At 63.7% G+C, this 26,392-nt stretch overlaps 5 protein-coding genes across 5 annotated transcripts; all 5 read right to left on the bottom strand.

Annotated features, from left to right (window-relative positions):
• Nucleotides 1–2,263: 2,263 nt before the first annotated feature.
• Nucleotides 2,264–3,895, bottom strand: LOC121086548 (forkhead box protein J1-like). Its single transcript, XM_040590487.1, has 2 exons — nucleotides 3,416–3,895; nucleotides 2,264–3,046 (listed from the first exon to the last, which is right to left on the bottom strand). The coding sequence occupies exons 1-2, from the start codon at nucleotides 3,890–3,892 to the stop codon at nucleotides 2,264–2,266; spliced, it is 1,260 nt and encodes a 419-aa protein (XP_040446421.1). The 5' UTR covers nucleotides 3,893–3,895.
• A 3,276-nt stretch (nucleotides 3,896–7,171) lies between these two features.
• Nucleotides 7,172–8,803, bottom strand: LOC121086487 (forkhead box protein J1-like). Its single transcript, XM_040590367.1, has 2 exons — nucleotides 8,324–8,803; nucleotides 7,172–7,954 (listed from the first exon to the last, which is right to left on the bottom strand). The coding sequence occupies exons 1-2, from the start codon at nucleotides 8,798–8,800 to the stop codon at nucleotides 7,172–7,174; spliced, it is 1,260 nt and encodes a 419-aa protein (XP_040446301.1). The 5' UTR covers nucleotides 8,801–8,803.
• A 3,274-nt stretch (nucleotides 8,804–12,077) lies between these two features.
• LOC121086432 (forkhead box protein J1-like) lies at nucleotides 12,078–13,709 on the bottom strand. The gene is made up of 2 exons (XM_040590239.1): nucleotides 13,230–13,709; nucleotides 12,078–12,860 (listed from the first exon to the last, which is right to left on the bottom strand). The coding sequence occupies exons 1-2, from the start codon at nucleotides 13,704–13,706 to the stop codon at nucleotides 12,078–12,080; spliced, it is 1,260 nt and encodes a 419-aa protein (XP_040446173.1). The 5' UTR covers nucleotides 13,707–13,709.
• Nucleotides 13,710–16,982: 3,273 nt separating this feature from the next.
• On the bottom strand, nucleotides 16,983–18,614 carry LOC121086382 (forkhead box protein J1-like). The gene is made up of 2 exons (XM_040590107.1): nucleotides 18,135–18,614; nucleotides 16,983–17,765 (listed from the first exon to the last, which is right to left on the bottom strand). Exons 1-2 carry the CDS (start codon nucleotides 18,609–18,611, stop codon nucleotides 16,983–16,985), a joined length of 1,260 nt encoding a protein of 419 aa, XP_040446041.1. The 5' UTR covers nucleotides 18,612–18,614.
• Nucleotides 18,615–21,889: 3,275 nt separating this feature from the next.
• On the bottom strand, nucleotides 21,890–23,521 carry LOC121086327 (forkhead box protein J1-like). Its single transcript, XM_040589974.1, has 2 exons — nucleotides 23,042–23,521; nucleotides 21,890–22,672 (listed from the first exon to the last, which is right to left on the bottom strand). The coding sequence occupies exons 1-2, from the start codon at nucleotides 23,516–23,518 to the stop codon at nucleotides 21,890–21,892; spliced, it is 1,260 nt and encodes a 419-aa protein (XP_040445908.1). The 5' UTR covers nucleotides 23,519–23,521.
• Nucleotides 23,522–26,392: the final 2,871 nt, after the last annotated feature.

Genomic DNA, 26,392 nt, shown 5'->3' with positions numbered 1-26,392 from the left:
GAGCGAGGCCGCAGCGGGGTGCGCGGTGCCGCGTCTCGGCGGCTGGCTGAGAACGTGAAACTCACAGAAACGCACCGAGTGCGGGGGGGGGTGTAGCTTAGGGCTTAACCCCTTGTCTGTAGCCAAGAAAAAGAGCGTGATCAGTAGTGACTGACCAGGGATGGTTTGGTATGTTGCGCGTGGACAGTGACGAGGACAGATAAGGTGGGATTGGGACTAACGAAGGCTCTTGTGGTCAGACTCAGGAGTCCGTGCCTCAATCCCCTCCAGAAGCCTCGGGCAGTGACAGCTTGTTTGGGTACCTGGCCCCCCAGCATATTCACCCTTTCTCGCTTTAAACCCCTCGGCTGGCTCCGACAGGCCGGAATACTTTTTCCTGGCCAGGCTGTTCTCTGCACTCGGCTGTCAGTGTTGGGGTGCTGGGGGCTCGTCCCTTTCCAGGGCGGGTAAAACCAGGACCTGCGCGGTTGTGCCTGGCAAAACAACGCAAATAAGTGGACCGAGGGACCAGGGGGCTGCCAGCTCTTTGCAGCCCTGCCAGTGGCACCGTTACCCGGGAGCAGCACAGAGCAGCTCCCGCAGTGCTACCACCAGGGTGCTGAGAGGAGAAGCCAGGACCGGGAATTCCTTATTGCCTTTTGGGGTTCCTGGTCCCCCGCGTCCCCAAGAGGAGAGCCCAGATCTGCCTCCAAACTCCAGCCGCTGCTCCTGCCAGAGCCCCGTGAAAGCTGCCACCGCCAAGGGATAACCCTACCTCATCCCAAGGGTCACATCCTGCTCTCCCGGCACGAAGCACACACAAGCCGAGGCTAGGCTCTGCAGTGAGCTCAGCCCTTATTTTGTGTTGAGACTGGCCAGCCTGGGAAGAGCTGTGACCCCTGCAGAGCAACCAGGCAGCCCTGGGGCTGGCGGCTGCAGTGTCTGGTGGCCATGGGATCCAGCAGATCCCGGGGGAGGTGACAGGGTGCTCCTCACGTGCTGGGCATCTGCTGGGGAGGGCTGTGTCCCTAGGGCAAGAGGGACGGGACATCCCGGAGTGGGTCCCTCTGAAGGATGAGCCCCAGGCAGGGCGCGGAGGGGGATCTCTGTCCCTGGAGATGCTCCAGCCTGACAGGGGGGATGAGCAGGCACGGTGCAGGGGCCAGACCGCCCTTCTCCGGAGTCCCCCTCCAGCCCCCTTCTCCCAGCATCCCGGGTGACAGCCCTGCCCCACAGCTGTGGGCACAGAGCCTGGCCCCGGCCTCCCTCGCACCCAGCCCCACAGCCCTGAGCCAACCTGCCCTCCCCGTGGGGCTCCCCAAACCCGCTGCCCCCAGACCCAAACCCGCTGCCCTGTCTGCACCGGCTGTGCTGGCAGCTGGGTGTGCGCTGCTCTTCTTCCCCGCTTGAGCAGAGCCCAGCTCCTCCTGGGCGTAACTGGCCTCGCGAGGGCTCAGCTATTCCTGCGGCTTCTGTGCAGCTCCTCTCGCCACCCTGTACCCGGGAGGCTCCAAAGCCACTTGTGTTTCCTTCCCAGGGGCATCTACAGAGCCGGGTGGGGACATGGCACAAGCAGAGGGGTAGTCCCGGGCGCTCCCACCACCACCATGTCACCCCCAGCAGCTCCCTGCAGAGGCAGGGGAAGGATGCTCCAGGGGTTGGGAGCAGCTCCCAGGACTTGGGACACTGAGCGCGGCCACCCTTGTGCCGCACGGGCAGCGTGTAACCATTGCCACGCAGGTGGTGGCTTGTGCCTCAGTTTCCCCATGGGGAATTGCTGTGGTGCTGCAGAGGGGGAGTGGTAGCATCCATGTACAGGGGCTGGCTGTACAGCCAGGGCCGGGCTGGTGAGACGTCCCCTACCTCCAGGTCGGGAGGGTCAGACGGAGCCAGGCGCTGCTGGAAGGAAACAAGGAGGCAAAAAGGAGTTTTCTTCAGGGTTTGTTTTTTTTTTTTTTTTTAATATTTACAATACTTTACATGAAAAAGGTGAAATTGAACACGTATCTCTGCAATCCTACAGCATCCCTATAGAGTCCCCAAAACAAGACAACATAACAAAACCAAGAGAAAGCCAACAAAACCAAAAAAACCAAGCATTGTCAATACAGATATAAACATCTACGCCGACCCCCAAAGCCCCCCCAGGGACATGGCCCTCCTGCCCCGGCCCCAGGGACACCATCCCCAGCCATGTGGTGGCATCCCATGGCAAAGCATCCCACCGGGGGAGGGCAGCGTCCCAGCCCCAGTGCATGCTTTCATGCACTGAACGTGATGGTTCTCAGCCTGGCCCATGCTCATCTGCTAGTAGAGAGGCATCGTTGAGGTCAAACCACTGCTCCATGTTGGCACAGTTGGAGAGGTAATCATTTGTCCCTTCATCCCAGGCGTGCTGCAGGAAAGAAGTGGCCATGAAGGTTTCGTCCAAGTCCAGGATGTTCTTGTTGGACTCAGTGAGGACCTGCTCCTGGCCCTGGGGACAGTCGACGTGGTCCCCGTGCACCGCCAGGTCCAGGTTGTGTGTTACGGGGCTGATGGCAGGCATGAGGTCCAGGTCCCCCAAAGCAGAGAAGTCTCCGTCCAGGCTGGTGTTGAAAATGGCTTCCCAGTCAAAGTCACCTTCCAGCGACCCCAGCTCGGTCTGCTCTTCCTGAGTCAGCAAGGCCGAGCTGGAAAGCCGAGGCACCTTGGCTGTTCTCTTGGGCGAGCTGTGCCTGCGCTTGTGCCCTGCCTTGCCGTCCACCGCATTCCCGTTGTGGCCACCGGTGACTTCTTCAAACTCTTTCAGCAGCTGCTGCAATTCGGTGTTGACAGTGAGGATGCTGCTGGAGGTGCAAGCCGGAGCAGCTGGGCTGGTGGCAAACGGTGCTCCGGGCTGGGCCCCGTTGGTGAAGGCCGGGTGGATCTGCACGGGGGACGTCCTCCGCTTTTTGACGGCACCGTTCTCGAGCTGGCCGGCGTGTTGGGGGTCCAGCTTCCAGAAGCCACCTTTCCCCGGCTCGCCTTTCTCCCGGGGCACCTTGACGAAGCACTTATTCAAGGAGAGGTTGTGCCGGATGGAGCTCTAGACCCAAAAGAGAAAAAGAATCCGTCTGAATGCTTGTGTGCTGCCGCAGCACCTACCTGGGTGCAAGGGAGACTGGTGGGAAAGCACATTTTCGGCAACCAGAAATGGGCAAAAGCAAGCAGAAATGGCAACGTCCAAACATGCCGGGTGCGTGCCCAGCAGAGACACCCCTGCCCTGAGTCACTGGCCCTTTTCTTGCCTCCCGTCTACTCCAGCCAGCGATGGCAGGAGCCACGGCGCTCAGGCTAGGACTTGGCAACCAGCGGGAAGATTTTGGGCATCCCCATGGGACCTTGCCTCGGAAAGCCCTCCGTAGCCCTGCGGGGAGAAGGGAGACGGCAAGAGGTCTCCAGATCTCCTTCCTACCTGCCAGGTGGGATCAGCGTGTCGGAAGTAGCAGAAGTTGTCCATGATCCACTTGTAGATGTCGGACACGCTGATTTTGGGCTTCTTGCTGGCCTCCATTGCCATGCGGATGAGGGTGGCATAGGAGTAGGGTGGCTTGACGTGCGGGTTGGTCTTGTAGTCAATGTCCCCCGCGAGCTGCGGGTGCACGGCCACAGGGTGGCTGGCAGGGCAAGGGGTGTGTGACATGCCCACGCAGGCCGTGCCAGAGGTCGTGGGTGAGCACGGTGGGGCAAAGCTGGGGACCTTGTGACCGTTGTGCGGGTCTGGGCCACTGGGGCAGCAGGAGGACTCGTCCAGGGCGATCCCAACGATGGAGAAGTCACACAGCCACATGAGGCTGGTCAGGCTGTCGTTGAGATCATGCGAGTCCCCCACGCTGCCCGTGTGCCCTCCGTCCTTGCCTGCCTGCAGGCTGTTCAGCCACCCCTCAGCCATGGCTCGGTGTGTCGGCAGCTCTTGCAGTCCCGGGGCGCACGTGAAGGGGAAGGAGGGCGCGGGGCAGGTCCTGCAATAAGAGCAGAGAGGGGGTTGGGGCTCCCCGAGGCGCAGCTGCTCTCTGGCACGCGGGCAGGACCGGGTCTGGGTGCCCCCAGCACCACTGAGCGAGACCCACCCCGGGGTGCTGCGCACCAGAGCCGCAGCGCCTCCCCCGGGGTGCTTCGGCAGCCCCAGAGCTCGGGGAGATGCCCTCAGAGCCCCGCGCCCCGGTGTCACCCACCCCCACCCCGGCGGGCTGGTGCTGCCCGGCAAGCCTTCGGCTGAAGGCAGAATTTTCCAAAACCAAGGGAAACCCCCCGGGAAGAGCCAAAGCCCAGCCCCGGCAGCCCACGGAGCGGGGCCGTTTGTCGCACCTGCCGCTAGCAGGACTAAATGTCAGGCTGCGACACCTCGGGCAAAGCCCTTCGAGTCCCCCCCGCTGCCCACTCCCTGGGTTCGGGGCCGTTTCTGCTGCTGCCTTCACCTGGTCCGCCCGGGCCAGCCGGGGCCGGGGCGCGGAGCCCCTCTCAGCACCGCGCTCGCAGCGAGCCGGCAGTTCGGCTTTGGCTTCTTCGCGGCCCGGGGGTGCGGCGCCTGTTCGCTGGGGGCTGCAGACGCGCCCCCCGGCTCTGGGGCAGCGGCGGGGCTGCCGAGGCCGGCCGGGACCGGGGAGCCCCGCACCGGCCGCGCCGGGGCTGCGGGTTCCGCCCGCGTTTAAACGGTGCCGAGCCCAACAGTCGCGGGGGGCGCGTGGGGGGGCGCGTGGCGGGGCGCGTGGCGGGGGGCGGGCGGGGGCGCGTGTGGGGCGGGGCTCAACCACCTGCCCCGTCCCGCAGGACGGGCTTTCCCCGCGCCGGGGAGAAGCTGTAGAGGGCTCGATGGCGAGCGCCGGAGGGCACGGTGCCTGTGAAGGGCCTGGAAGGCTGCGGGGGAGGGAAAGGAGGAGCTGCGGGCCGGGAAGGCAAAGGGGACGTGGAGCGAGGCCGCAGCGGGTGCGCGGTGCCGCGTCTCGGCGGCTGGCTGAGAACGTGAAACTCACAGAAACGCACCGAGTGCGGGGGGGGGTGTAGCTTAGGGCTTAACCCCTTGTCTGTAGCCAAGAAAAAGAGCGTGATCAGTAGTGACTGACCAGGGATGGTTTGGTATGTTGCGCGTGGACAGTGACGAGGACAGATAAGGTGGGATTGGGACTAACGAAGGCTCTTGTGGTCAGACTCAGGAGTCCGTGCCTCAATCCCCTCCAGAAGCCTCGGGCAGTGACAGCTTGTTTGGGTACCTGGCCCCCCAGCATATTCACCCTTTCTCGCTTTAAACCCCTCGGCTGGCTCCGACAGGCCGGAATACTTTTTCCTGGCCAGGCTGTTCTCTGCACTCGGCTGTCAGTGTTGGGGTGCTGGGGGCTCGTCCCTTTCCAGGGCGGGTAAAACCAGGACCTGCGCGGTTGTGCCTGGCAAAACAACGCAAATAAGTGGACCGAGGGACCAGGGGGCTGCCAGCTCTTTGCAGCCCTGCCAGTGGCACCGTTACCCGGGGGAAGCACAGAGCAGCTCCCGCAGTGCTACCACCAGGGTGCTGAGAGGAGGAGAAGCCAGGACCGGGAATTCCTTATTGCCTTTTGGGGTTCCTGGTCCCCCGCGTCCCCAAGAGGAGAGCCCAGATCTGCCTCCAAACTCCAGCCGCTGCTCCTGCCAGAGCCCCGTGAAAGCTGCCACCGCCAAGGGATAACCCTACCTCATCCCAAGGGTCACATCCTGCTCTCCCGGCACGAAGCACACACAAGCCGAGGCTAGGCTCTGCAGTGAGCTCAGCCCTTATTTTGTGTTGAGACTGGCCAGCCTGGGAAGAGCTGTGACCCCTGCAGAGCAACCAGGCAGCCCTGGGGCTGACGGCTGCAGTGCCTGGTGCCCATGGGATCCAGCAGATCCCGGGGGAGGTGACAGGGTGCTCCTCACGTGCTGGGCATCTGCTGGGGAGGGCTGTGTCCCTAGGGCAAGAGGGACGGGACATCCCGGAGTGGGTCCCTCTGAAGGATGAGCCCCAGGCAGGGCGCGGAGGGGGATCTCTGTCCCTGGAGATGCTCCAGCCTGACAGGGGGGATGAGCAGGCACGGTGCAGGGGCCAGACCGCCCTTCTCCGGAGTCCCCTTCCAGCCCCCTTCTCCCAGCATCCCGGGTGACAGCCCTGCCCCACAACTGTGGGCACAGAGCCTGGCCTCGGCCTCCCCCTCGCACCCAGCCCCACAGCCCTGAGCCAACCTGCCCTCCCCGTGGGGCTCCCCAAACCCGCTGCCCCCAGACCCAAACCCGCTGCCCTGTCTGCACCGGCTGCGCTGGCAGCTGAGTGTGCGCTGCTCTTCTTCCCCGCTTGAGCAGAGCCCAGCTCCTCCTGGGCGTAACTGGCCTCGCGAGGGCTCAGCTATTCCTGCGGCTTCTGTGCAGCTCCTCTTGCCACCCTGTACCCGGGAGGCTCCAAAGCCACTTGTGTTTCCTTCCCAGGGCATCTACAGAGCCGGGTGGGGACATGGCACAAGCAGAGGGGTAGTCCCGGGCGCTCCCACCACCACCATGTCACCCCCAGCAGCTCCCTGCAGAGGCAGGGAAGGATGCTCCAGGGGTTGGGAGCAGCTCCCAGGACTTGGGACACTGAGCGCGGCCACCCTTGTGCCGCACGGGCAGCGTGTAACCATTGCCACGCAGGTGGTGGCTTGTGCCTCAGTTTCCCCATGGGGAATTGCTGTGGCGCTGCAGAGGGGGAGTGGTAGCATCCATGTACAGGGGCTGGCTGTACAGCCAGGGCCGGGCTGGTGAGATGTCCCCTACCTCCAGGTCGGGAGGGTCAGACGGAGCCAGGCGCTGCTGGAAGGAAACAAGGAGGCAAAAAGGAGTTTTCTTCAGGGTTTGTTTTTTTTTTTTTTTTTAATATTTACAATACTTTACATGAAAAAGGTGAAATTGAACACGTATCTCTGCAATCCTACAGCATCCCTATAGAGTCCCCAAAACAAGACAACATAACAAAACCAAGAGAAAGCCAACAAAACCAAAAAGAAGCATTGTCAATACAGATATAAACATCTACGCCGACCCCCAAAGCCCCCCCAGGGACATGGCCCTCCTGCCCCGGCCCCAGGGACACCATCCCCAGCCATGTGGTGGCATCCCATGGCAAAGCATCCCACCGGGGGAGGGCAGCGTCCCAGCCCCAGTGCATGCTTTCATGCACTGAACGTGATGGTTCTCAGCCTGGCCCATGCTCATCTGCTAGTAGAGAGGCATCGTTGAGGTCAAACCACTGCTCCATGTTGGCACAGTTGGAGAGGTAATCATTTGTCCCTTCATCCCAGGCGTGCTGCAGGAAAGAAGTGGCCATGAAGGTTTCGTCCAAGTCCAGGATGTTCTTGTTGGACTCAGTGAGGACCTGCTCCTGGCCCTGGGGACAGTCGACGTGGTCCCCGTGCACCGCCAGGTCCAGGTTGTGTGTTACGGGGCTGATGGCAGGCATGAGGTCCAGGTCCCCCAAAGCAGAGAAGTCTCCGTCCAGGCTGGTGTTGAAAATGGCTTCCCAGTCAAAGTCACCTTCCAGCGACCCCAGCTCGGTCTGCTCTTCCTGAGTCAGCAAGGCCGAGCTGGAAAGCCGAGGCACCTTGGCTGTTCTCTTGGGCGAGCTGTGCCTGCGCTTGTGCCCTGCCTTGCCGTCCACCGCATTCCCGTTGTGGCCACCGGTGACTTCTTCAAACTCTTTCAGCAGCTGCTGCAATTCGGTGTTGACAGTGAGGATGCTGCTGGAGGTGCGAGCCGGAGCAGCTGGGCTGGTGGCAAACGGTGCTCCGGGCTGGGCCCCGTTGGTGAAGGCCGGGTGGATCTGCACGGGGGACGTCCTCCGCTTTTTGACGGCACCGTTCTCGAGCTGGCCGGCGTGTTGGGGGTCCAGCTTCCAGAAGCCACCTTTCCCCGGCTCGCCTTTCTCCCGGGGCACCTTGACGAAGCACTTATTCAAGGAGAGGTTGTGCCGGATGGAGCTCTAGACCCAAAAGAGAAAAAGAATCCGTCTGAATGCTTGTGTGCTGCCGCAGCACCTACCTGGGTGCAAGGGAGACTGGTGGGAAAGCACATTTTCGGCAACCAGAAATGGGCAAAAGCAAGCAGAAATGGCAACGTCCAAACATGCCGGGTGCGTGCCCAGCAGAGACACCCCTGCCCTGAGTCACTGGCCCTTTTCTTGCCTCCCGTCTACTCCAGCCAGCGATGGCAGGAGCCACGGCGCTCAGGCTAGGACTTGGCAACCAGCGGGAAGATTTTGGGCATCCCCATGGGACCTTGCCTCGGAAAGCCCTCCGTAGCCCTGCGGGGAGAAGGGAGACGGCAAGAGGTCTCCAGATCTCCTTCCTACCTGCCAGGTGGGATCAGCGTGTCGGAAGTAGCAGAAGTTGTCCATGATCCACTTGTAGATGTCGGACACGCTGATTTTGGGCTTCTTGCTGGCCTCCATTGCCATGCGGATGAGGGTGGCATAGGAGTAGGGTGGCTTGACGTGCGGGTTGGTCTTGTAGTCAATGTCCCCCGCGAGCTGCGGGTGCACGGCCACAGGGTGGCTGGCAGGGCAAGGGGTGTGTGACATGCCCACGCAGGCCGTGCCAGAGGTCGTGGGTGAGCACGGTGGGGCAAAGCTGGGGACCTTGTGACCGTTGTGCGGGTCTGGGCCACTGGGGCAGCAGGAGGACTCGTCCAGGGCGATCCCAACGATGGAGAAGTCACACAGCCACATGAGGCTGGTCAGGCTGTCGTTGAGATCATGCGAGTCCCCCACGCTGCCCGTGTGCCCTCCGTCCTTGCCTGCCTGCAGGCTGTTCAGCCACCCCTCAGCCATGGCTCGGTGTGTCGGCAGCTCTTGCAGTCCCGGGGCGCACGTGAAGGGGAAGGAGGGCGCGGGGCAGGTCCTGCAATAAGAGCAGAGAGGGGGTTGGGGCTCCCCGAGGCGCAGCTGCTCTCTGGCACGCGGGCAGGACCGGGTCTGGGTGCCCCCAGCACCACTGAGCGAGACCCACCCCGGGGTGCTGCGCACCAGAGCCGCAGCGCCTCCCCCGGGGTGCTTCGGCAGCCCCAGAGCTCGGGGAGATGCCCTCAGAGCCCCGCGCCCCGGTGTCACCCACCCCCACCCCGGCGGGCTGGTGCTGCCCGGCAAGCCTTCGGCTGAAGGCAGAATTTTCCAAAACCAAGGGAAACCCCCGGGAAGAGCCAAAGCCCAGCCCCGGCAGCCCACGGAGCGGGGCCGTTTGTCGCACCTGCCGCTAGCAGGACTAAATGTCAGGCTGCGACACCTCGGGCAAAGCCCTTCGAGTCCCCCCCGCTGCCCACTCCCTGGGTTCGGGGCCGTTTCTGCTGCTGCCTTCACCTGGTCCGCCCGGGCCAGCCGGGGCCGGGGCGCGGAGCCCCTCTCAGCACCGCGCTCGCAGCGAGCCGGCAGTTCGGCTTTGGCTTCTTCGCGGCCCGGGGGTGCGGCGCCTGTTCGCTGGGGGCTGCAGACGCGCCCCCCGGCTCTGGGGCAGCGGCGGGGCTGCCGAGGCCGGCCGGGACCGGGGAGCCCCGCACCGGCCGCGCCGGGGCTGCGGGTTCCGCCCGCGTTTAAACGGTGCCGAGCCCAACAGTCGCGGGGGGCGCGTGGGGGGGCGCGTGGCGGGGCGCGTGGCGGGGGGCGGGCGGGGGCGCGTGTGGGGCGGGGCTCAACCACCTGCCCCGTCCCGCAGGACGGGCTTTCCCCGCGCCGGGGAGAAGCTGTAGAGGGCTCGATGGCGAGCGCCGGAGGGCACGGTGCCTGTGAAGGGCCTGGAAGGCTGCGGGGGAGGGAAAGGAGGAGCTGCGGGCCGGGAAGGCAAAGGGGACGTGGAGCGAGGCCGCAGCGGGTGCGCGGTGCCGCGTCTCGGCGGCTGGCTGAGAACGTGAAACTCACAGAAACGCACCGAGTGCGGGGGGGGGTGTAGCTTAGGGCTTAACCCCTTGTCTGTAGCCAAGAAAAAGAGCGTGATCAGTAGTGACTGACCAGGGATGGTTTGGTATGTTGCGCGTGGACAGTGACGAGGACAGATAAGGTGGGATTGGGACTAACGAAGGCTCTTGTGGTCAGACTCAGGAGTCCGTGCCTCAATCCCCTCCAGAAGCCTCGGGCAGTGACAGCTTGTTTGGGTACCTGGCCCCCCAGCATATTCACCCTTTCTCGCTTTAAAACCCCTCAGCTGGCTCCGACAGGCTGGAATACTTTTTCCTGGCCAGGCTGTTCTCTGCACTCGGCTGTCAGTGTTGGGGTGCTGGGGGCTCGTCCCTTTCCAGGGCGGGTAAAACCAGGACCTGCGCGGTTGTGCCTGGCAAAACAACGCAAATAAGTGGACCGAGGGACCAGGGGGCTGCCAGCTCTTTGCAGCCCTGCCAGTGGCACCGTTACCCGGGGGAAGCACAGAGCAGCTCCCGCAGTGCTACCACCAGGGTGCTGAGAGGAGGAGAAGCCAGGACCGGGAATTCCTTATTGCCTTTTGGGGTTCCTGGTCCCCCGCGTCCCCAAGAGGAGAGCCCAGATCTGCCTCCAAACTCCAGCCGCTGCTGCTGCCAGAGCCCCGTGAAAGCTGCCACCGCCAAGGGATAACCCTACCTCATCCCAAGGGTCACATCCTGCTCTCCCGGCACGAAGCACACACAAGCCGAGGCTAGGCTCTGCAGTGAGCTCAGCCCTTATTTTGTGTTGAGACTGGCCAGCCTGGGAAGAGCTGTGACCCCTGCAGAGCAACCAGGCAGCCCTGGGGCTGACGGCTGCAGTGCCTGGTGGCCATGGGATCCAGCAGATCCCGGGGGAGGTGACAGGGTGCTCCTCACGTGCTGGGCATCTGCTGGGGAGGGCTGTGTCCCTAGGGCAAGAGGGACGGGACATCCCGGAGTGGGTCCCTCTGAAGGATGAGCCCCAGGCAGGGCGCGGAGGGGGATCTCTGTCCCTGGAGATGCTCCAGCCTGACAGGGGGGATGAGCAGGCACGGTGCAGGGGCCAGACCGCCCTTCTCCGGAGTCCCCCTCCAGCCCCCTTCTCCCAGCATCTCGGGTGACAGCCCTGCCCCACAGCTGTGGGCACAGAGCCTGGCCCCGGCCTCCCTCGCACCCAGCCCCACAGCCCTGAGCCAACCTGCCCTCCCCGTGGGGCTCCCCAAACCCGCTGCCCCCAGACCCAAACCCGCTGCCCTGTCTGCACCGGCTGCGCTGGCAGCTGAGTGTGCGCTGCTCTTCTTCCCCGCTTGAGCAGAGCCCAGCTCCTCCTGGGCGTAACTGGCCTCGCGAGGGCTCAGCTATTCCTGTGGCTTCTGTGCAGCTCCTCTCGCCACCCTGTACCCGGGAGGCTCCAAAGCCACTTGTGTTTCCTTCCCAGGGGCATCTACAGAGCCGGGTGGGGACATGGCACAAGCAGAGGGGTAGTCCCGGGCGCTCCCACCACCACCATGTCACCCCCAGCAGCTCCCTGCAGAGGCGGGGAAGGATGCTCCAGGGGTTGGGAGCAGCTCCCAGGACTTGGGACACTGAGCGCGGCCACCCTTGTGCCGCACGGGCAGCGTGTAACCATTGCCACGCAGGTGGTGGCTTGTGCCTCAGTTTCCCCATGGGGAATTGCTGTGGCGCTGCAGAGGGGGAGTGGTAGCATCCATGTACAGGGGCTGGCTGTACAGCCAGGGCCGGGCTGGTGAGATGTCCCCTACCTCCAGGTCGGGAGGGTCAGACGGAGCCAGGCGCTGCTGGAAGGAAACAAGGAGGCAAAAAGGAGTTTTCTTCAGGGTTTGTTTTTTTTTTTTTTTTAATATTTACAATACTTTACATGAAAAAGGTGAAATTGAACACGTATCTCTGCAATCCTACAGCATCCCTATAGAGTCCCCAAAACAAGACAACATAACAAAACCAAGAGAAAGCCAACAAAACCAAAAAGAAGCATTGTCAATACAGATATAAACATCTACGCCGACCCCCAAAGCCCCCCCAGGGACATGGCCCTCCTGCCCTGGCCCCAGGGACACCATCCCCAGCCATGTGGTGGCATCCCATGGCAAAGCATCCCACCGGGGGAGGGCAGCGTCCCAGCCCCAGTGCATGCTTTCATGCACTGAACGTGATGGTTCTCAGCCTGGCCCATGCTCATCTGCTAGTAGAGAGGCATCGTTGAGGTCAAACCACTGCTCCATGTTGGCACAGTTGGAGAGGTAATCATTTGTCCCTTCATCCCAGGCGTGCTGCAGGAAAGAAGTGGCCATGAAGGTTTCGTCCAAGTCCAGGATGTTCTTGTTGGACTCAGTGAGGACCTGCTCCTGGCCCTGGGGACAGTCGACGTGGTCCCCGTGCACCGCCAGGTCCAGGTTGTGTGTTACGGGGCTGATGGCAGGCATGAGGTCCAGGTCCCCCAAAGCAGAGAAGTCTCCGTCCAGGCTGGTGTTGAAAATGGCTTCCCAGTCAAAGTCACCTTCCAGCGACCCCAGCTCGGTCTGCTCTTCCTGAGTCAGCAAGGCCGAGCTGGAAAGCCGAGGCACCTTGGCTGTTCTCTTGGGCGAGCTGTGCCTGCGCTTGTGCCCTGCCTTGCCGTCCACCGCATTCCCGTTGTGGCCACCGGTGACTTCTTCAAACTCTTTCAGCAGCTGCTGCAATTCGGTGTTGACAGTGAGGATGCTGCTGGAGGTGCAAGCCGGAGCAGCTGGGCTGGTGGCAAACGGTGCTCCGGGCTGGGCCCCGTTGGTGAAGGCCGGGTGGATCTGCACGGGGGACGTCCTCCGCTTTTTGACGGCACCGTTCTCGAGCTGGCCGGCGTGTTGGGGGTCCAGCTTCCAGAAGCCGCCTTTCCCCGGCTCGCCTTTCTCCCGGGGCACCTTGACGAAGCACTTATTCAAGGAGAGGTTGTGCCGGATGGAGCTCTAGACCCAAAAGAGAAAAAGAATCCGTCTGAATGCTTGTGTGCTGCCGCAGCACCTACCTGGGTGCAAGGGAGACTGGTGGGAAAGCACATTTTCGGCAACCAGAAATGGGCAAAAGCAAGCAGAAATGGCAACGTCCAAACATGCCGGGTGCGTGCCCAGCAGAGACACCCCTGCCCTGAGTCACTGGCCCTTTTCTTGCCTCCCGTCTACTCCAGCCAGCGATGGCAGGAGCCACGGCGCTCAGGCTAGGACTTGGCAACCAGCGGGAAGATTTTGGGCATCCCCATGGGACCTTGCCTCGGAAAGCCCTCCGTAGCCCTGTGGGGAGAAGGGAGACGGCAAGAGGTCTCCAGATCTCCTTCCTACCTGCCAGGTGGGATCAGCGTGTCGGAAGTAGCAGAAGTTGTCCATGATCCACTTGTAGATGTCGGACACGCTGATTTTGGGCTTCTTGCTGGCCTCCATTGCCATGCGGATGAGGGTGGCATAGGAGTAGGGTGGCTTGACGTGCGGGTTGGTCTTGTAGTCAATGTCCCCCGCGAGCTGCGGGTGCACGGCCACAGGGTGGCTGGCAGGGCAAGGGGTGTGTGACATGCCCACGCAGGCCGTGCCAGAGGTCGTGGGTGAGCACGGTGGGGCAAAGCTGGGGACCTTGTGACCGTTGTGCGGGTCTGGGCCACTGGGGCAGCAGGAGGACTCGTCCAGGGCGATCCCAACGATGGAGAAGTCACACAGCCACATGAGGCTGGTCAGGCTGTCGTTGAGATCATGCGAGTCCCCCACGCTGCCCGTGTGCCCTCCGTCCTTGCCTGCCTGCAGGCTGTTCAGCCACCCCTCAGCCATGGCTCGGTGTGTCGGCAGCTCTTGCAGTCCCGGGGCGCACGTGAAGGGGAAGGAGGGCGCGGGGCAGGTCCTGCAATAAGAGCAGAGAGGGGGTTGGGGCTCCCCGAGGCGCAGCTGCTCTCTGGCACGCGGGCAGGACCGGGTCTGGGTGCCCCCAGCACCACTGAGCGAGACCCACCCCGGGGTGCTGCGCACCAGAGCCGCAGCGCCTCCCCCGGGGTGCTTCGGCAGCCCCAGAGCTCGGGGAGATGCCCTCAGAGCCCCGCGCCCCGGTGTCACCCACCCCCACCCCGGCGGGCTGGTGCTGCCCGGCAAGCCTTCGGCTGAAGGCAGAATTTTCCAAAACCAAGGGAAACCCCCGGGAAGAGCCAAAGCCCAGCCCCGGCAGCCCACGGAGCGGGGCCGTTTGTCGCACCTGCCGCTAGCAGGACTAAATGTCAGGCTGCGACACCTCGGGCAAAGCCCTTCGAGTCCCCCCCGCTGCCCACTCCCTGGGTTCGGGGCCGTTTCTGCTGCTGCCTTCACCTGGTCCGCCCGGGCCAGCCGGGGCCGGGGCGCGGAGCCCCTCTCAGCACCGCGCTCGCAGCGAGCCGGCAGTTCGGCTTTGGCTTCTTCGCGGCCCGGGGGTGCGGCGCCTGTTCGCTGGGGGCTGCAGACGCGCCCCCCGGCTCTGGGGCAGCGGCGGGGCTGCCGAGGCCGGCCGGGACCGGGGAGCCCCGCACCGGCCGCGCCGGGGCTGCGGGTTCCGCCCGCGTTTAAACGGTGCCGAGCCCAACAGTCGCGGGGGGCGCGTGGGGGGGCGCGTGGCGGGGCGCGTGGCGGGGGGCGGGCGGGGGCGCGTGTGGGGCGGGGCTCAACCACCTGCCCCGTCCCGCAGGACGGGCTTTCCCCGCGCCGGGGAGAAGCTGTAGAGGGCTCGATGGCGAGCGCCGGAGGGCACGGTGCCTGTGAAGGGCCTGGAAGGCTGCGGGGGAGGGAAAGGAGGAGCTGCGGGCCGGGAAGGCAAAGGGGACGTGGAGCGAGGCCGCAGCGGGTGCGCGGTGCCGCGTCTCGGCGGCTGGCTGAGAACGTGAAACTCACAGAAACGCACCGAGTGCGGGGGGGGGTGTAGCTTAGGGCTTAACCCCTTGTCTGTAGCCAAGAAAAAGAGCGTGATCAGTAGTGACTGACCAGGGATGGTTTGGTATGTTGCGCGTGGACAGTGACGAGGACAGATAAGGTGGGATTGGGACTAACGAAGGCTCTTGTGGTCAGACTCAGGAGTCCGTGCCTCAATCCCCTCCAGAAGCCTCGGGCAGTGACAGCTTGTTTGGGTACCTGGCCCCCCAGCATATTCACCCTTTCTCGCTTTAAACCCCTCAGCTGGCTCCGACAGGCTGGAATACTTTTTCCTGGCCAGGCTGTTCTCTGCACTCGGCTGTCAGTGTTGGGGTGCTGGGGGCTCGTCCCTTTCCAGGGCGGGTAAAACCAGGACCTGCGCGGTTGTGCCTGGCAAAACAACGCAAATAAGTGGACCGAGGGACCAGGGGGCTGCCAGCTCTTTGCAGCCCTGCCAGTGGCACCGTTACCCGGGGGAAGCACAGAGCAGCTCCCGCAGTGCTACCACCAGGGTGCTGAGAGGAGGAGAAGCCAGGACCGGGAATTCCTTATTGCCTTTTGGGGTTCCTGGTCCCCCGCGTCCCCAAGAGGAGAGCCCAGATCTGCCTCCAAACTCCAGCCGCTGCTCCTGCCAGAGCCCCGTGAAAGCTGCCACCGCCAAGGGATAACCCTACCTCATCCCAAGGGTCACATCCTGCTCTCCCGGCACGAAGCACACACAAGCCGAGGCTAGGCTCTGCAGTGAGCTCAGCCCTTATTTTGTGTTGAGACTGGCCAGCCAGGGAAGAGCTGTGACCCCTGCAGAGCAACCAGGCAGCCCTGGGGCTGACGGCTGCAGTGCCTGGTGCCCATGGGATCCAGCAGATCCCGGGGGAGGTGACAGGGTGCTCCTCACGTGCTGGGCATCTGCTGGGGAGGGCTGTGTCCCTAGGGCAAGAGGGACGGGACATCCCGGAGTGGGTCCCTCTGAAGGATGAGCCCCAGGCAGGGCGCGGAGGGGGATCTCTGTCCCTGGAGATGCTCCAGCCTGACAGGGGGGATGAGCAGGCACGGTGCAGGGGCCAGACCGCCCTTCTCCGGAGTCCCCCTCCAGCCCCCTTCTCCCAGCATCTCGGGTGACAGCCCTGCCCCACAGCTGTGGGCACAGAGCCTGGCCCCGGCCTCCCTCGCACCCAGCCCCACAGCCCTGAGCCAACCTGCCCTCCCCGTGGGGCTCCCCAAACCCGCTGCCCCCAGACCCAAACCCGCTGCCCTGTCTGCACCGGCTGCGCTGGCAGCTGAGTGTGCGCTGCTCTTCTTCCCCGCTTGAGCAGAGCCCAGCTCCTCCTGGGCGTAACTGGCCTCGCGAGGGCTCAGCTATTCCTGCGGCTTCTGTGCAGCTCCTCTCGCCACCCTGTACCCGGGAGGCTCCAAAGCCACTTGTGTTTCCTTCCCAGGGGCATCTACAGAGCCGGGTGGGGACATGGCACAAGCAGAGGGGTAGTCCCGGGCGCTCCCACCACCACCATGTCACCCCCAGCAGCTCCCTGCAGAGGCGGGGAAGGATGCTCCAGGGGTTGGGAGCAGCTCCCAGGACTTGGGACACTGAGCGCGGCCACCCTTGTGCCGCACGGGCAGCGTGTAACCATTGCCACGCAGGTGGTGGCTTGTGCCTCAGTTTCCCCATGGGGAATTGCTGTGGCGCTGCAGAGGGGGAGTGATAGCATCCATGTACAGGGGCTGGCTGTACAGCCAGGGCCGGGCTGGTGAGATGTCCCCTACCTCCAGGTCGGGAGGGTCAGACGGAGCCAGGCGCTGCTGGAAGGAAACAAGGAGGCAAAAAGGAGTTTTCTTCAGGGTTTGTTTTTTTTTTTTTTTTAATATTTACAATACTTTACATGAAAAAGGTGAAATTGAACACGTATCTCTGCAATCCTACAGCATCCCTATAGAGTCCCCAAAACAAGACAACATAACAAAACCAAGAGAAAGCCAACAAAACCAAAAAGAAGCATTGTCAATACAGATATAAACATCTACGCCGACCCCCAAAGCCCCCCCAGGGACATGGCCCTCCTGCCCTGGCCCCAGGGACACCATCCCCAGCCATGTGGTGGCATCCCATGGCAAAGCATCCCACCGGGGGAGGGCAGCGTCCCAGCCCCAGTGCATGCTTTCATGCACTGAACGTGATGGTTCTCAGCCTGGCCCATGCTCATCTGCTAGTAGAGAGGCATCGTTGAGGTCAAACCACTGCTCCATGTTGGCACAGTTGGAGAGGTAATCATTTGTCCCTTCATCCCAGGCGTGCTGCAGGAAAGAAGTGGCCATGAAGGTTTCGTCCAAGTCCAGGATGTTCTTGTTGGACTCAGTGAGGACCTGCTCCTGGCCCTGGGGACAGTCGACGTGGTCCCCGTGCACCGCCAGGTCCAGGTTGTGTGTTACGGGGCTGATGGCAGGCATGAGGTCCAGGTCCCCCAAAGCAGAGAAGTCTCCGTCCAGGCTGGTGTTGAAAATGGCTTCCCAGTCAAAGTCACCTTCCAGCGACCCCAGCTCGGTCTGCTCTTCCTGAGTCAGCAAGGCCGAGCTGGAAAGCCGAGGCACCTTGGCTGTTCTCTTGGGCGAGCTGTGCCTGCGCTTGTGCCCTGCCTTGCCGTCCACCGCATTCCCGTTGTGGCCACCGGTGACTTCTTCAAACTCTTTCAGCAGCTGCTGCAATTCGGTGTTGACAGTGAGGATGCTGCTGGAGGTGCAAGCCGGAGCAGCTGGGCTGGTGGCAAACGGTGCTCCGGGCTGGGCCCCGTTGGTGAAGGCCGGGTGGATCTGCACGGGGGACGTCCTCCGCTTTTTGACGGCACCGTTCTCGAGCTGGCCGGCGTGTTGGGGGTCCAGCTTCCAGAAGCTGCCTTTCCCCGGCTCGCCTTTCTCCCGGGGCACCTTGACGAAGCACTTATTCAAGGAGAGGTTGTGCCGGATGGAGCTCTAGACCCAAAAGAGAAAAAGAATCCGTCTGAATGCTTGTGTGCTGCCGCAGCACCTACCTGGGTGCAAGGGAGACTGGTGGGAAAGCACATTTTCGGCAACCAGAAATGGGCAAAAGCAAGCAGAAATGGCAACGTCCAAACATGCCGGGTGCGTGCCCAGCAGAGACACCCCTGCCCTGAGTCACTGGCCCTTTTCTTGCCTCCCGTCTACTCCAGCCAGCGATGGCAGGAGCCACGGCGCTCAGGCTAGGACTTGGCAACCAGCGGGAAGATTTTGGGCATCCCCATGGGACCTTGCCTCGGAAAGCCCTCCGTAGCCCTGCGGGGAGAAGGGAGACGGCAAGAGGTCTCCAGATCTCCTTCCTACCTGCCAGGTGGGATCAGCGTGTCGGAAGTAGCAGAAGTTGTCCATGATCCACTTGTAGATGTCGGACACGCTGATTTTGAGCTTCTTGCTGGCCTCCATTGCCATGCGGATGAGGGTGGCATAGGAATAGGGTGGCTTGACGTGCGGGTTGGTCTTGTAGTCAATGTCCCCCGCGAGCTGCGGGTGCACGGCCACAGGGTGGCTGGCAGGGCAAGGGGTGTGTGACATGCCCACGCAGGCCGTGTCAGAGGTCGTGGGTGAGCACGGTGGGGCAAAGCTGGGGACCTTGTGACCGTTGTGCGGGTCTGGGCCACTGGGGCAGCAGGAGGACTCGTCCAGGGCGATCCCAACGATGGAGAAGTCACACAGCCACATGAGGCTGGTCAGGCTGTCGTTGAGATCATGCGAGTCCCCCACGCTGCCCGTGTGCCCTCCGTCCTTGCCTGCCTGCAGGCTGTTCAGCCACCCCTCAGCCATGGCTCGGTGTGTCGGCAGCTCTTGCAGTCCCGGGGCGCACGTGAAGGGGAAGGAGGGCGCGGGGCAGGTCCTGCAATAAGAGCAGAGAGGGGGTTGGGGCTCCCCGAGGCGCAGCTGCTCTCTGGCACGCGGGCAGGACCGGGTCTGGGTGCCCCCAGCACCACTGAGCGAGACCCACCCCGGGGTGCTGCGCACCAGAGCCGCAGTGCCTCCCCCGGGGTGCTTCGGCAGCCCCAGAGCTCGGGGAGATGCCCTCAGAGCCCCGCGCCCCGGTGTCACCCACCCCCACCCCGGCGGGCTGGTGCTGCCCGGCAAGCCTTCGGCTGAAGGCAGAATTTTCCAAAACCAAGGGAAACCCCCGGGAAGAGCCAAAGCCCAGCCCCGGCAGCCCACGGAGCGGGGCCGTTTGTCGCACCTGCCGCTAGCAGGACTAAATGTCAGGCTGCGACACCTCGGGCAAAGCCCTTCGAGTCCCCCCCGCTGCCCACTCCCTGGGTTCGGGGCCGTTTCTGCTGCTGCCTTCACCTGGTCCGCCCGGGCCAGCCGGGGCCGGGGCGCGGAGCCCCTCTCAGCACCGCGCTCGCAGCGAGCCGGCAGTTCGGCTTTGGCTTCTTCGCGGCCCGGGGGTGCGGCGCCTGTTCGCTGGGGGCTGCAGACGCGCCCCCCGGCTCTGGGGCAGCGGCGGGGCTGCCGAGGCCGGCCGGGACCGGGGAGCCCCGCACCGGCCGCGCCGGGGCTGCGGGTTCCGCCCGCGTTTAAACGGTGCCGAGCCCAACAGTCGCGGGGGGCGCGTGGGGGGGGCGCGTGGCGGGGCGCGTGGCGGGGGGCGGGCGGGGGCGCGTGTGGGGCGGGGCTCAACCACCTGCCCCGTCCCGCAGGACGGGCTTTCCCCGCGCCGGGGAGAAGCTGTAGAGGGCTCGATGGCGAGCGCCGGAGGGCACGGTGCCTGTGAAGGGCCTGGAAGGCTGCGGGGGAGGGAAAGGAGGAGCTGCGGGCCGGGAAGGCAAAGGGGACGTGGAGCGAGGCCGCAGCGGGTGCGCGGTGCCGCGTCTCGGCGGCTGGCTGAGAACGTGAAACTCACAGAAACGCACCGAGTGCGGGGGGGTGTGTAGCTTAGGGCTTAACCCCTTGTCTGTAGCCAAGAAAAAGAGCGTGATCAGTAGTGACTGACCAGGGATGGTTTGGTATGTTGCGCGTGGACAGTGACGAGGACAGATAAGGTGGGATTGGGACTAACGAAGGCTCTTGTGGTCAGACTCAGGAGTCCGTGCCTCAATCCCCTCCAGAAGCCTCGGGCAGTGACAGCTTGTTTGGGTACCTGGCCCCCCAGCATATTCACCCTTTCTCGCTTTAAAGCCCTCGGCTGGCTCCGACAGGCCGGAATACTTTTTCCTGGCCAGGCTGTTCTCTGCACTCGGCTGTCAGTGTTGGGGTGCTGGGGGCTCGTCCCTTTCCAGGGCGGGTAAAGCCAGGACCTGCGCGGTTGTGCCTGGCAAAACAACGCAAATAAGTGGACCGAGGGACCAGGGGGCTGCCAGCTCTTTGCAGCCCTGCCAGTGGCACCGTTACCCGGGGGAAGCACAGAGCAGCTCCCGCAGTGCTACCACCAGGGTGCTGAGAGGAGGAGAAGCCAGGACCGGGAATTCCTTATTGCCTTTTGGGGTTCCTGGTCCCCCGCGTCCCCAAGAGGAGAGCCCAGATCTGCCTCCAAACTCCAGCCGCTGCTCCTGCCAGAGCCCCGTGAAAGCTGCCACCGCCAAGGGATAACCCTACCTCATCCCAAGGGTCACATCCTGCTCTCCCGGCACGAAGCACACACAAGCCGAGGCTAGGCTCTGCAGTGAGCTCAGCCCTTATTTTGTGTTGAGACTGGCCAGCCTGGGAAGAGCTGTGACCCCTGCAGAGCAACCAGGCAGCCCTGGGGCTGACGGCTGCAGTGCCTGGTGCCCATGGGATCCAGCAGATCCCGGGGGAGGTGACAGGGTGCTCCTCACGTGCTGGGCATCTGCTGGGGAGGGCTGTGTCCCTAGGGCAAGAGGGATGGGACATCCCGGAGTGGGTCCCTCTGAAGGATGAGCCCTAGGCAGGGCGCGGAGGGGGACCTCTGTCCCTGGAGATGCTCCAGCCTGACAGGGGGGATGAGCAGGCACGGTGCAGGGGCCAGACCGCCCTTCTCCGGAGTCCCCTTCCAGCCCCCTTCTCCCAGCATCCCGGGTGACAGCCCTGCCCCGCAGCTGTGGGCACAGAGCCTGGCCTCGGCCTCCCCCTCGCACCCAGCCCCACAGCCCTGAGCCAACCTGCCCTCCCCGTGGGGCTCCCCAAACCCGCTGCCCCCAGACCCAAACCCGCTGCCCTGTCTGCACCGGCTGCGCTGGCAGCTGAGTGTGCGCTGCTCTTCTTCCCCGCTTGAGCAGAGCCCAGCTCCTCCTGGGCGTAACTGGCCTCGCGAGGGCTCAGCTATTCCTGCGGCTTCTGTGCAGCTCCTCTCGCCACCCTGTACCCGGGAGGCTCCAAAGCCACTTGTGTTTCCTTCCCAGGGGCATCTACAGAGCCGGGTGGGGACATGGCACAAGCAGAGGGGTAGTCCCGGGCGCTCCCACCACCACCATGTCACCCCCAGCAGCTCCCTGCAGAGGCAGGGAAGGATGCTCCAGGGGTTGGGAGCAGCTCCCAGGACTTGGGACACTGAGCGCGGCCACCCTTGTGCCGCACGGGCAGCGTGTAACCATTGCCACGCAGGTGGTGGCTTGTGCCTCAGTTTCCCCATGGGGAATTGCTGTGGCGCTGCAGAGGGGGAGTGGTAGCATCCATGTACAGGGGCTGGCTGTACAGCCAGGGCCGGGCTGGTGAGATGTCCCCTACCTCCAGGTCGGGAGGGTCAGACGGAGCCAGGCGCTGCTGGAAGGAAACAAGGAGGCAAAAAGGAGTTTTCTTCAGGGTTGTTTTTTTTTTTTTTTTAATATTTACAATACTTTCCATGAAAAAGGTGAAATTGAACACGTATCTCTGCAATCCTACAGCATCCCTATAGAGTCCCCAAAACAAGACAACATAACAAAACCAAGAGAAAGCCAACAAAACCAAAAAGAAGCATTGTCAATACAAATATAAACATCTACGCCGACCCCCAAAGCCCCCCCAGGGACATGGCCCTCCTGCCCCGGCCCCAGGGACACCATCCCCAGCCATGTGGTGGCATCCCATGGCAAAGCATCCCACCGGGGGAGGGCAGCGTCCCAGCCCCAGTGCATGCTTTCATGCACTGAACGTGACAGTTCTCAGCCTGGCCCATGCTCATCTGCTAGTAGAGAGGCATCGTTGAGGTCAAACCACTGCTCCATGTTGGCACAGTTGGAGAGGTAATCATTTGTCCCTTCATCCCAGGCGTGCTGCAGGAAAGAAGTGGCCATGAAGGTTTCGTCCAAGTCCAGGATGTTCTTGTTGGACTCAGTGAGGACCTGCTCCTGGCCCTGGGGACAGTCGACGTGGTCCCCGTGCACCGCCAGGTCCAGGTTGTGTGTTACGGGGCTGATGGCAGGCATGAGGTCCAGGTCCCCCAAAGCAGAGAAGTCTCCGTCCAGGCTGGTGTTGAAAATGGCTTCCCAGTCAAAGTCACCTTCCAGCGACCCCAGCTCGGTCTGCTCTTCCTGAGTCAGCAAGGCCGAGCTGGAAAGCCGAGGCATCTTGGCTGTTCTCTTGGGCGAGCTGTGCCTGCGCTTGTGCCCTGCCTTGCCGTCCACCGCATTCCCGTTGTGGCCACCGGTGACTTCTTCAAACTCTTTCAGCAGCTGCTGCAATTCGGTGTTGACAGTGAGGATGCTGCTGGAGGTGCAAGCCGGAGCAGCTGGGCTGGTGGCAAACGGTGCTCCGGGCTGGGCCCCGTTGGTGAAGGCCGGGTGGATCTGCACGGGGGACGTCCTCCGCTTTTTGACGGCACCGTTCTCGAGCTGGCCGGCGTGTTGGGGGTCCAGCTTCCAGAAGCCGCCTTTCCCCGGCTCGCCTTTCTCCCGGGGCACCTTGACGAAGCACTTATTCAAGGAGAGGTTGTGCCGGATGGAGCTCTAGACCCAAAAGAGAAAAAGAATCCGTCTGAATGCTTGTGTGCTGCCGCAGCACCTACCTGGGTGCAAGGGAGACTGGTGGGAAAGCACATTTTCGGCAACCAGAAATGGGCAAAAGCAAGCAGAAATGGCAACGTCCAAACATGCCGGGTGCGTGCCCAGCAGAGACACCCCTGCCCTGAGTCACTGGCCCTTTTCTTGCCTCCCGTCTACTCCAGCCAGCGATGGCAGGAGCCACGGCGCTCAGGCTAGGACTTGGCAACCAGCGGGAAGATTTTGGGCATCCCCATGGGACCTTGCCTCGGAAAGCCCTCCGTAGCCCTGTGGGGAGAAGGGAGACGGCAAGAGGTCTCCAGATCTCCTTCCTACCTGCCAGGTGGGATCAGCGTGTCGGAAGTAGCAGAAGTTGTCCATGATCCACTTGTAGATGTCGGACACGCTGATTTTGGGCTTCTTGCTGGCCTCCATTGCCATGCGGATGAGGGTGGCATAGGAATAGGGTGGCTTGACGTGCGGGTTGGTCTTGTAGTCAATGTCCCCCGCGAGCTGCGGGTGCACGGCCACAGGGTGGCTGGCAGGGCAAGGGGTGTGTGACATGCCCACGCAGGCCGTGTCAGAGGTCGTGGGTGAGCACGGTGGGGCAAAGCTGGGGACCTTGTGACCGTTGTGCGGGTCTGGGCCACTGGGGCAGCAGGAGGACTCGTCCAGGGCGATCCCAACGATGGAGAAGTCACACAGCCACATGAGGCTGGTCAGGCTGTCGTTGAGATCATGCGAGTCCCCCACGCTGCCCGTGTGCCCTCCGTCCTTGCCTGCCTGCAGGCTGTTCAGCCACCCCTCAGCCATGGCTCGGTGTGTCGGCAGCTCTTGCAGTCCCGGGGCGCACGTGAAGGGGAAGGAGGGCGCGGGGCAGGTCCTGCAATAAGAGCAGAGAGGGGGTTGGGGCTCCCCGAGGCGCAGCTGCTCTCTGGCACGCGGGCAGGACCGGGTCTGGGTGCCCCCAGCACCACTGAGCGAGACCCACCCCGGGGTGCTGCGCACCAGAGCCGCAGTGCCTCCCCCGGGGTGCTTCGGCAGCCCCAGAGCTCGGGGAGATGCCCTCAGAGCCCCGCGCCCCGGTGTCACCCACCCCCACCCCGGCGGGCTGGTGCTGCCCGGCAAGCCTTCGGCTGAAGGCAGAATTTTCCAAAACCAAGGGAAACCCCCGGGAAGAGCCAAAGCCCAGCCCCGGCAGCCCACGGAGCGGGGCCGTTTGTCGCACCTGCCGCTAGCAGGACTAAATGTCAGGCTGCGACACCTCGGGCAAAGCCCTTCGAGTCCCCCCCGCTGCCCACTCCCTGGGTTCGGGGCCGTTTCTGCTGCTGCCTTCACCTGGTCCGCCCGGGCCAGCCGGGGCCGGGGCGCGGAGCCCCTCTCAGCACCGCGCTCGCAGCGAGCCGGCAGTTCGGCTTTGGCTTCTTCGCGGCCCGGGGGTGCGGCGCCTGTTCGCTGGGGGCTGCAGACGCGCCCCCCGGCTCTGGGGCAGCGGCGGGGCTGCCGAGGCCGGCCGGGACCGGGGAGCCCCGCACCGGCCGCGCCGGGGCTGCGGGTTCCGCCCGCGTTTAAACGGTGCCGAGCCCAACAGTCGCGGGGGGCGCGTGGGGGGGCGCGTGGCGGGGCGCGTGGCGGGGGGCGGGCGGGGGCGCGTGTGGGGCGGGGCTCAACCACCTGCCCCGTCCCGCAGGACGGGCTTTCCCCGCGCCGGGGAGAAGCTGTAGAGGGCTCGATGGCGAGCGCCGGAGGGCACGGTGCCTGTGAAGGGCCTGGAAGGCTGCGGGGGAGGGAAAGGAGGAGCTGCGGGCCGGGAAGGCAAAGGGGACGTGGAGCGAGGCCGCAGCGGGTGCGCGGTGCCGCGTCTCGGCGGCTGGCTGAGAACGTGAAACTCACAGAAACGCACCGAGTGCGGGGGGGGGGTGTAGCTTAGGGCTTAACCCCTTGTCTGTAGCCAAGAAAAAGAGCGTGATCAGTAGTGACTGACCAGGGATGGTTTGGTATGTTGCGCGTGGACAGTGACGAGGACAGATAAGGTGGGATTGGGACTAACGAAGGCTCTTGTGGTCAGACTCAGGAGTCCGTGCCTCAATCCCCTCCAGAAGCCTCGGGCAGTGACAGCTTGTTTGGGTACCTGGCCCCCCAGCATATTCACCCTTTCTCGCTTTAAACCCCTCGGCTGGCTCCGACAGGCCGGAATACTTTTTCCTGGCCAGGCTGTTCTCTGCACTCGGCTGTCAGTGTTGGGGTGCTGGGGGCTCGTCCCTTTCCAGGGCGGGTAAAACCAGGACCTGCGTGGTTGTGCCTGGCAAAACAACGCAAATAAGTGGACCGAGGGACCAGGGGGCTGCCAGCTCTTTGCAGCCCTGCCAGTGGCACCGTTACCCGGGGGAAGCACAGAGCAGCTCCCGCAGTGCTACCACCAGGGTGCTGAGAGGAGGAGAAGCCAGGACCGGGAATTCCTTATTGCCTTTTGGGGTTCCTGGTCCCCCGCGTCCCCAAGAGGAGAGCCCAGATCTGCCTCCAAACTCCAGCCGCTGCTCCTGCCAGAGCCCCGTGAAAGCTGCCACCGCCAAGGGATAACCCTACCTCATCCCAAGGGTCACATCCTGCTCTCCCGGCACGAAGCACACACAAGCCGAGGCTAGGCTCTGCAGTGAGCTCAGCCCTTATTTTGTGTTGAGACTGGCCAGCCTGGGAAGAGCTGTGACCCCTGCAGAGCAACCAGGCAGCCCTGGGGCTGACGGCTGCAGTGCCTGGTGCCCATGGGATCCAGCAGATCCCGGGGGAGGTGACAGGGTGCTCCTCACGTGCTGGGCATCTGCTGGGGAGGGCTGTGTCCCTAGGGCAAGAGGGACGGGACATCCCGGAGTGGGTCCCTCTGAAGGATGAGCCCCAGGCAGGGCGCGGAGGGGGATCTCTGTCCCTGGAGATGCTCCAGCCTGACAGGGGGGATGAGCAGGCACGGTGCAGGGGCCAGACCGCCCTTCTCCGGAGTCCCCCTCCAGCCCCCTTCTCCCAGCATCCCGGGTGACAGCCCTGCCCCACAGCTGTGGGCACAGAGCCTGGCCTCGGCCTCCCCCTCGCACCCAGCCCCACAGCCCTGAGCCAACCTGCCCTCCCCGTGGGGCTCCCCAAACCCGCTGCCCCCAGACCCAAACCCGCTGCCCTGTCTGCACCGGCTGCGCTGGCAGCTGAGTGTGCGCTGCTCTTCTTCCCCGCTTGAGCAGAGCCCAGCTCCTCCTGGGCGTAACTGGCCTCGCGAGGGCTCAGCTATTCCTGCGGCTTCTGTGCAGCTCCTCTCGCCACCCTGTACCCGGGAGGCTCCAAAGCCACTTGTGTTTCCTTCCCAGGGGCATCTACAGAGCCGGGTGGGGACATGGCACAAGCAGAGGGGTAGTCCCGGGCGCTCCCACCACCACCATGTCACCCCCAGCAGCTCCCTGCAGAGGCGGGGAAGGATGCTCCAGGGGTTGGGAGCAGCTCCCAGGACTTGGGACACTGAGCGCGGCCACCCTTGTGCCGCACGGGCAGCGTGTAACCATTGCCACGCAGGTGGTGGCTTGTGCCTCAGTTTCCCCATGGGGAATTGCTGTGGCGCTGCAGAGGGGGAGTGGTAGCATCCATGTACAGGGGCTGGCTGTACAGCCAGGGCCGGGCTGGTGAGATGTCCCCTACCTCCAGGTCGGG

This window comes from Falco naumanni, chromosome 1 (genome assembly GCF_017639655.2).
Source record: "Falco naumanni isolate bFalNau1 chromosome 1, bFalNau1.pat, whole genome shotgun sequence".
NCBI lineage: Eukaryota > Metazoa > Chordata > Aves > Falconiformes > Falconidae > Falco > Falco naumanni.
This window is presented reverse-complemented; position numbering and strand designations above follow the sequence as displayed.

Coding starts and splice junctions, on each gene's coding strand:
- LOC121086548 (XM_040590487.1), bottom strand. CDS start 3,892: ATGGCTGAGGGGTGGCTGAACAGCCTGCAGGCAGGCAAGGACGGAGGG. Junction 3,047..3,415: donor ACGCTGATCCCACCTGGCAG/GTAGGAAGGAGA, acceptor TTTTGGGTCTAG/AGCTCCATCCGGCACAACCT.
- LOC121086487 (XM_040590367.1), bottom strand. CDS start 8,800: ATGGCTGAGGGGTGGCTGAACAGCCTGCAGGCAGGCAAGGACGGAGGG. Junction 7,955..8,323: donor ACGCTGATCCCACCTGGCAG/GTAGGAAGGAGA, acceptor TTTTGGGTCTAG/AGCTCCATCCGGCACAACCT.
- LOC121086432 (XM_040590239.1), bottom strand. CDS start 13,706: ATGGCTGAGGGGTGGCTGAACAGCCTGCAGGCAGGCAAGGACGGAGGG. Junction 12,861..13,229: donor ACGCTGATCCCACCTGGCAG/GTAGGAAGGAGA, acceptor TTTTGGGTCTAG/AGCTCCATCCGGCACAACCT.
- LOC121086382 (XM_040590107.1), bottom strand. CDS start 18,611: ATGGCTGAGGGGTGGCTGAACAGCCTGCAGGCAGGCAAGGACGGAGGG. Junction 17,766..18,134: donor ACGCTGATCCCACCTGGCAG/GTAGGAAGGAGA, acceptor TTTTGGGTCTAG/AGCTCCATCCGGCACAACCT.
- LOC121086327 (XM_040589974.1), bottom strand. CDS start 23,518: ATGGCTGAGGGGTGGCTGAACAGCCTGCAGGCAGGCAAGGACGGAGGG. Junction 22,673..23,041: donor ACGCTGATCCCACCTGGCAG/GTAGGAAGGAGA, acceptor TTTTGGGTCTAG/AGCTCCATCCGGCACAACCT.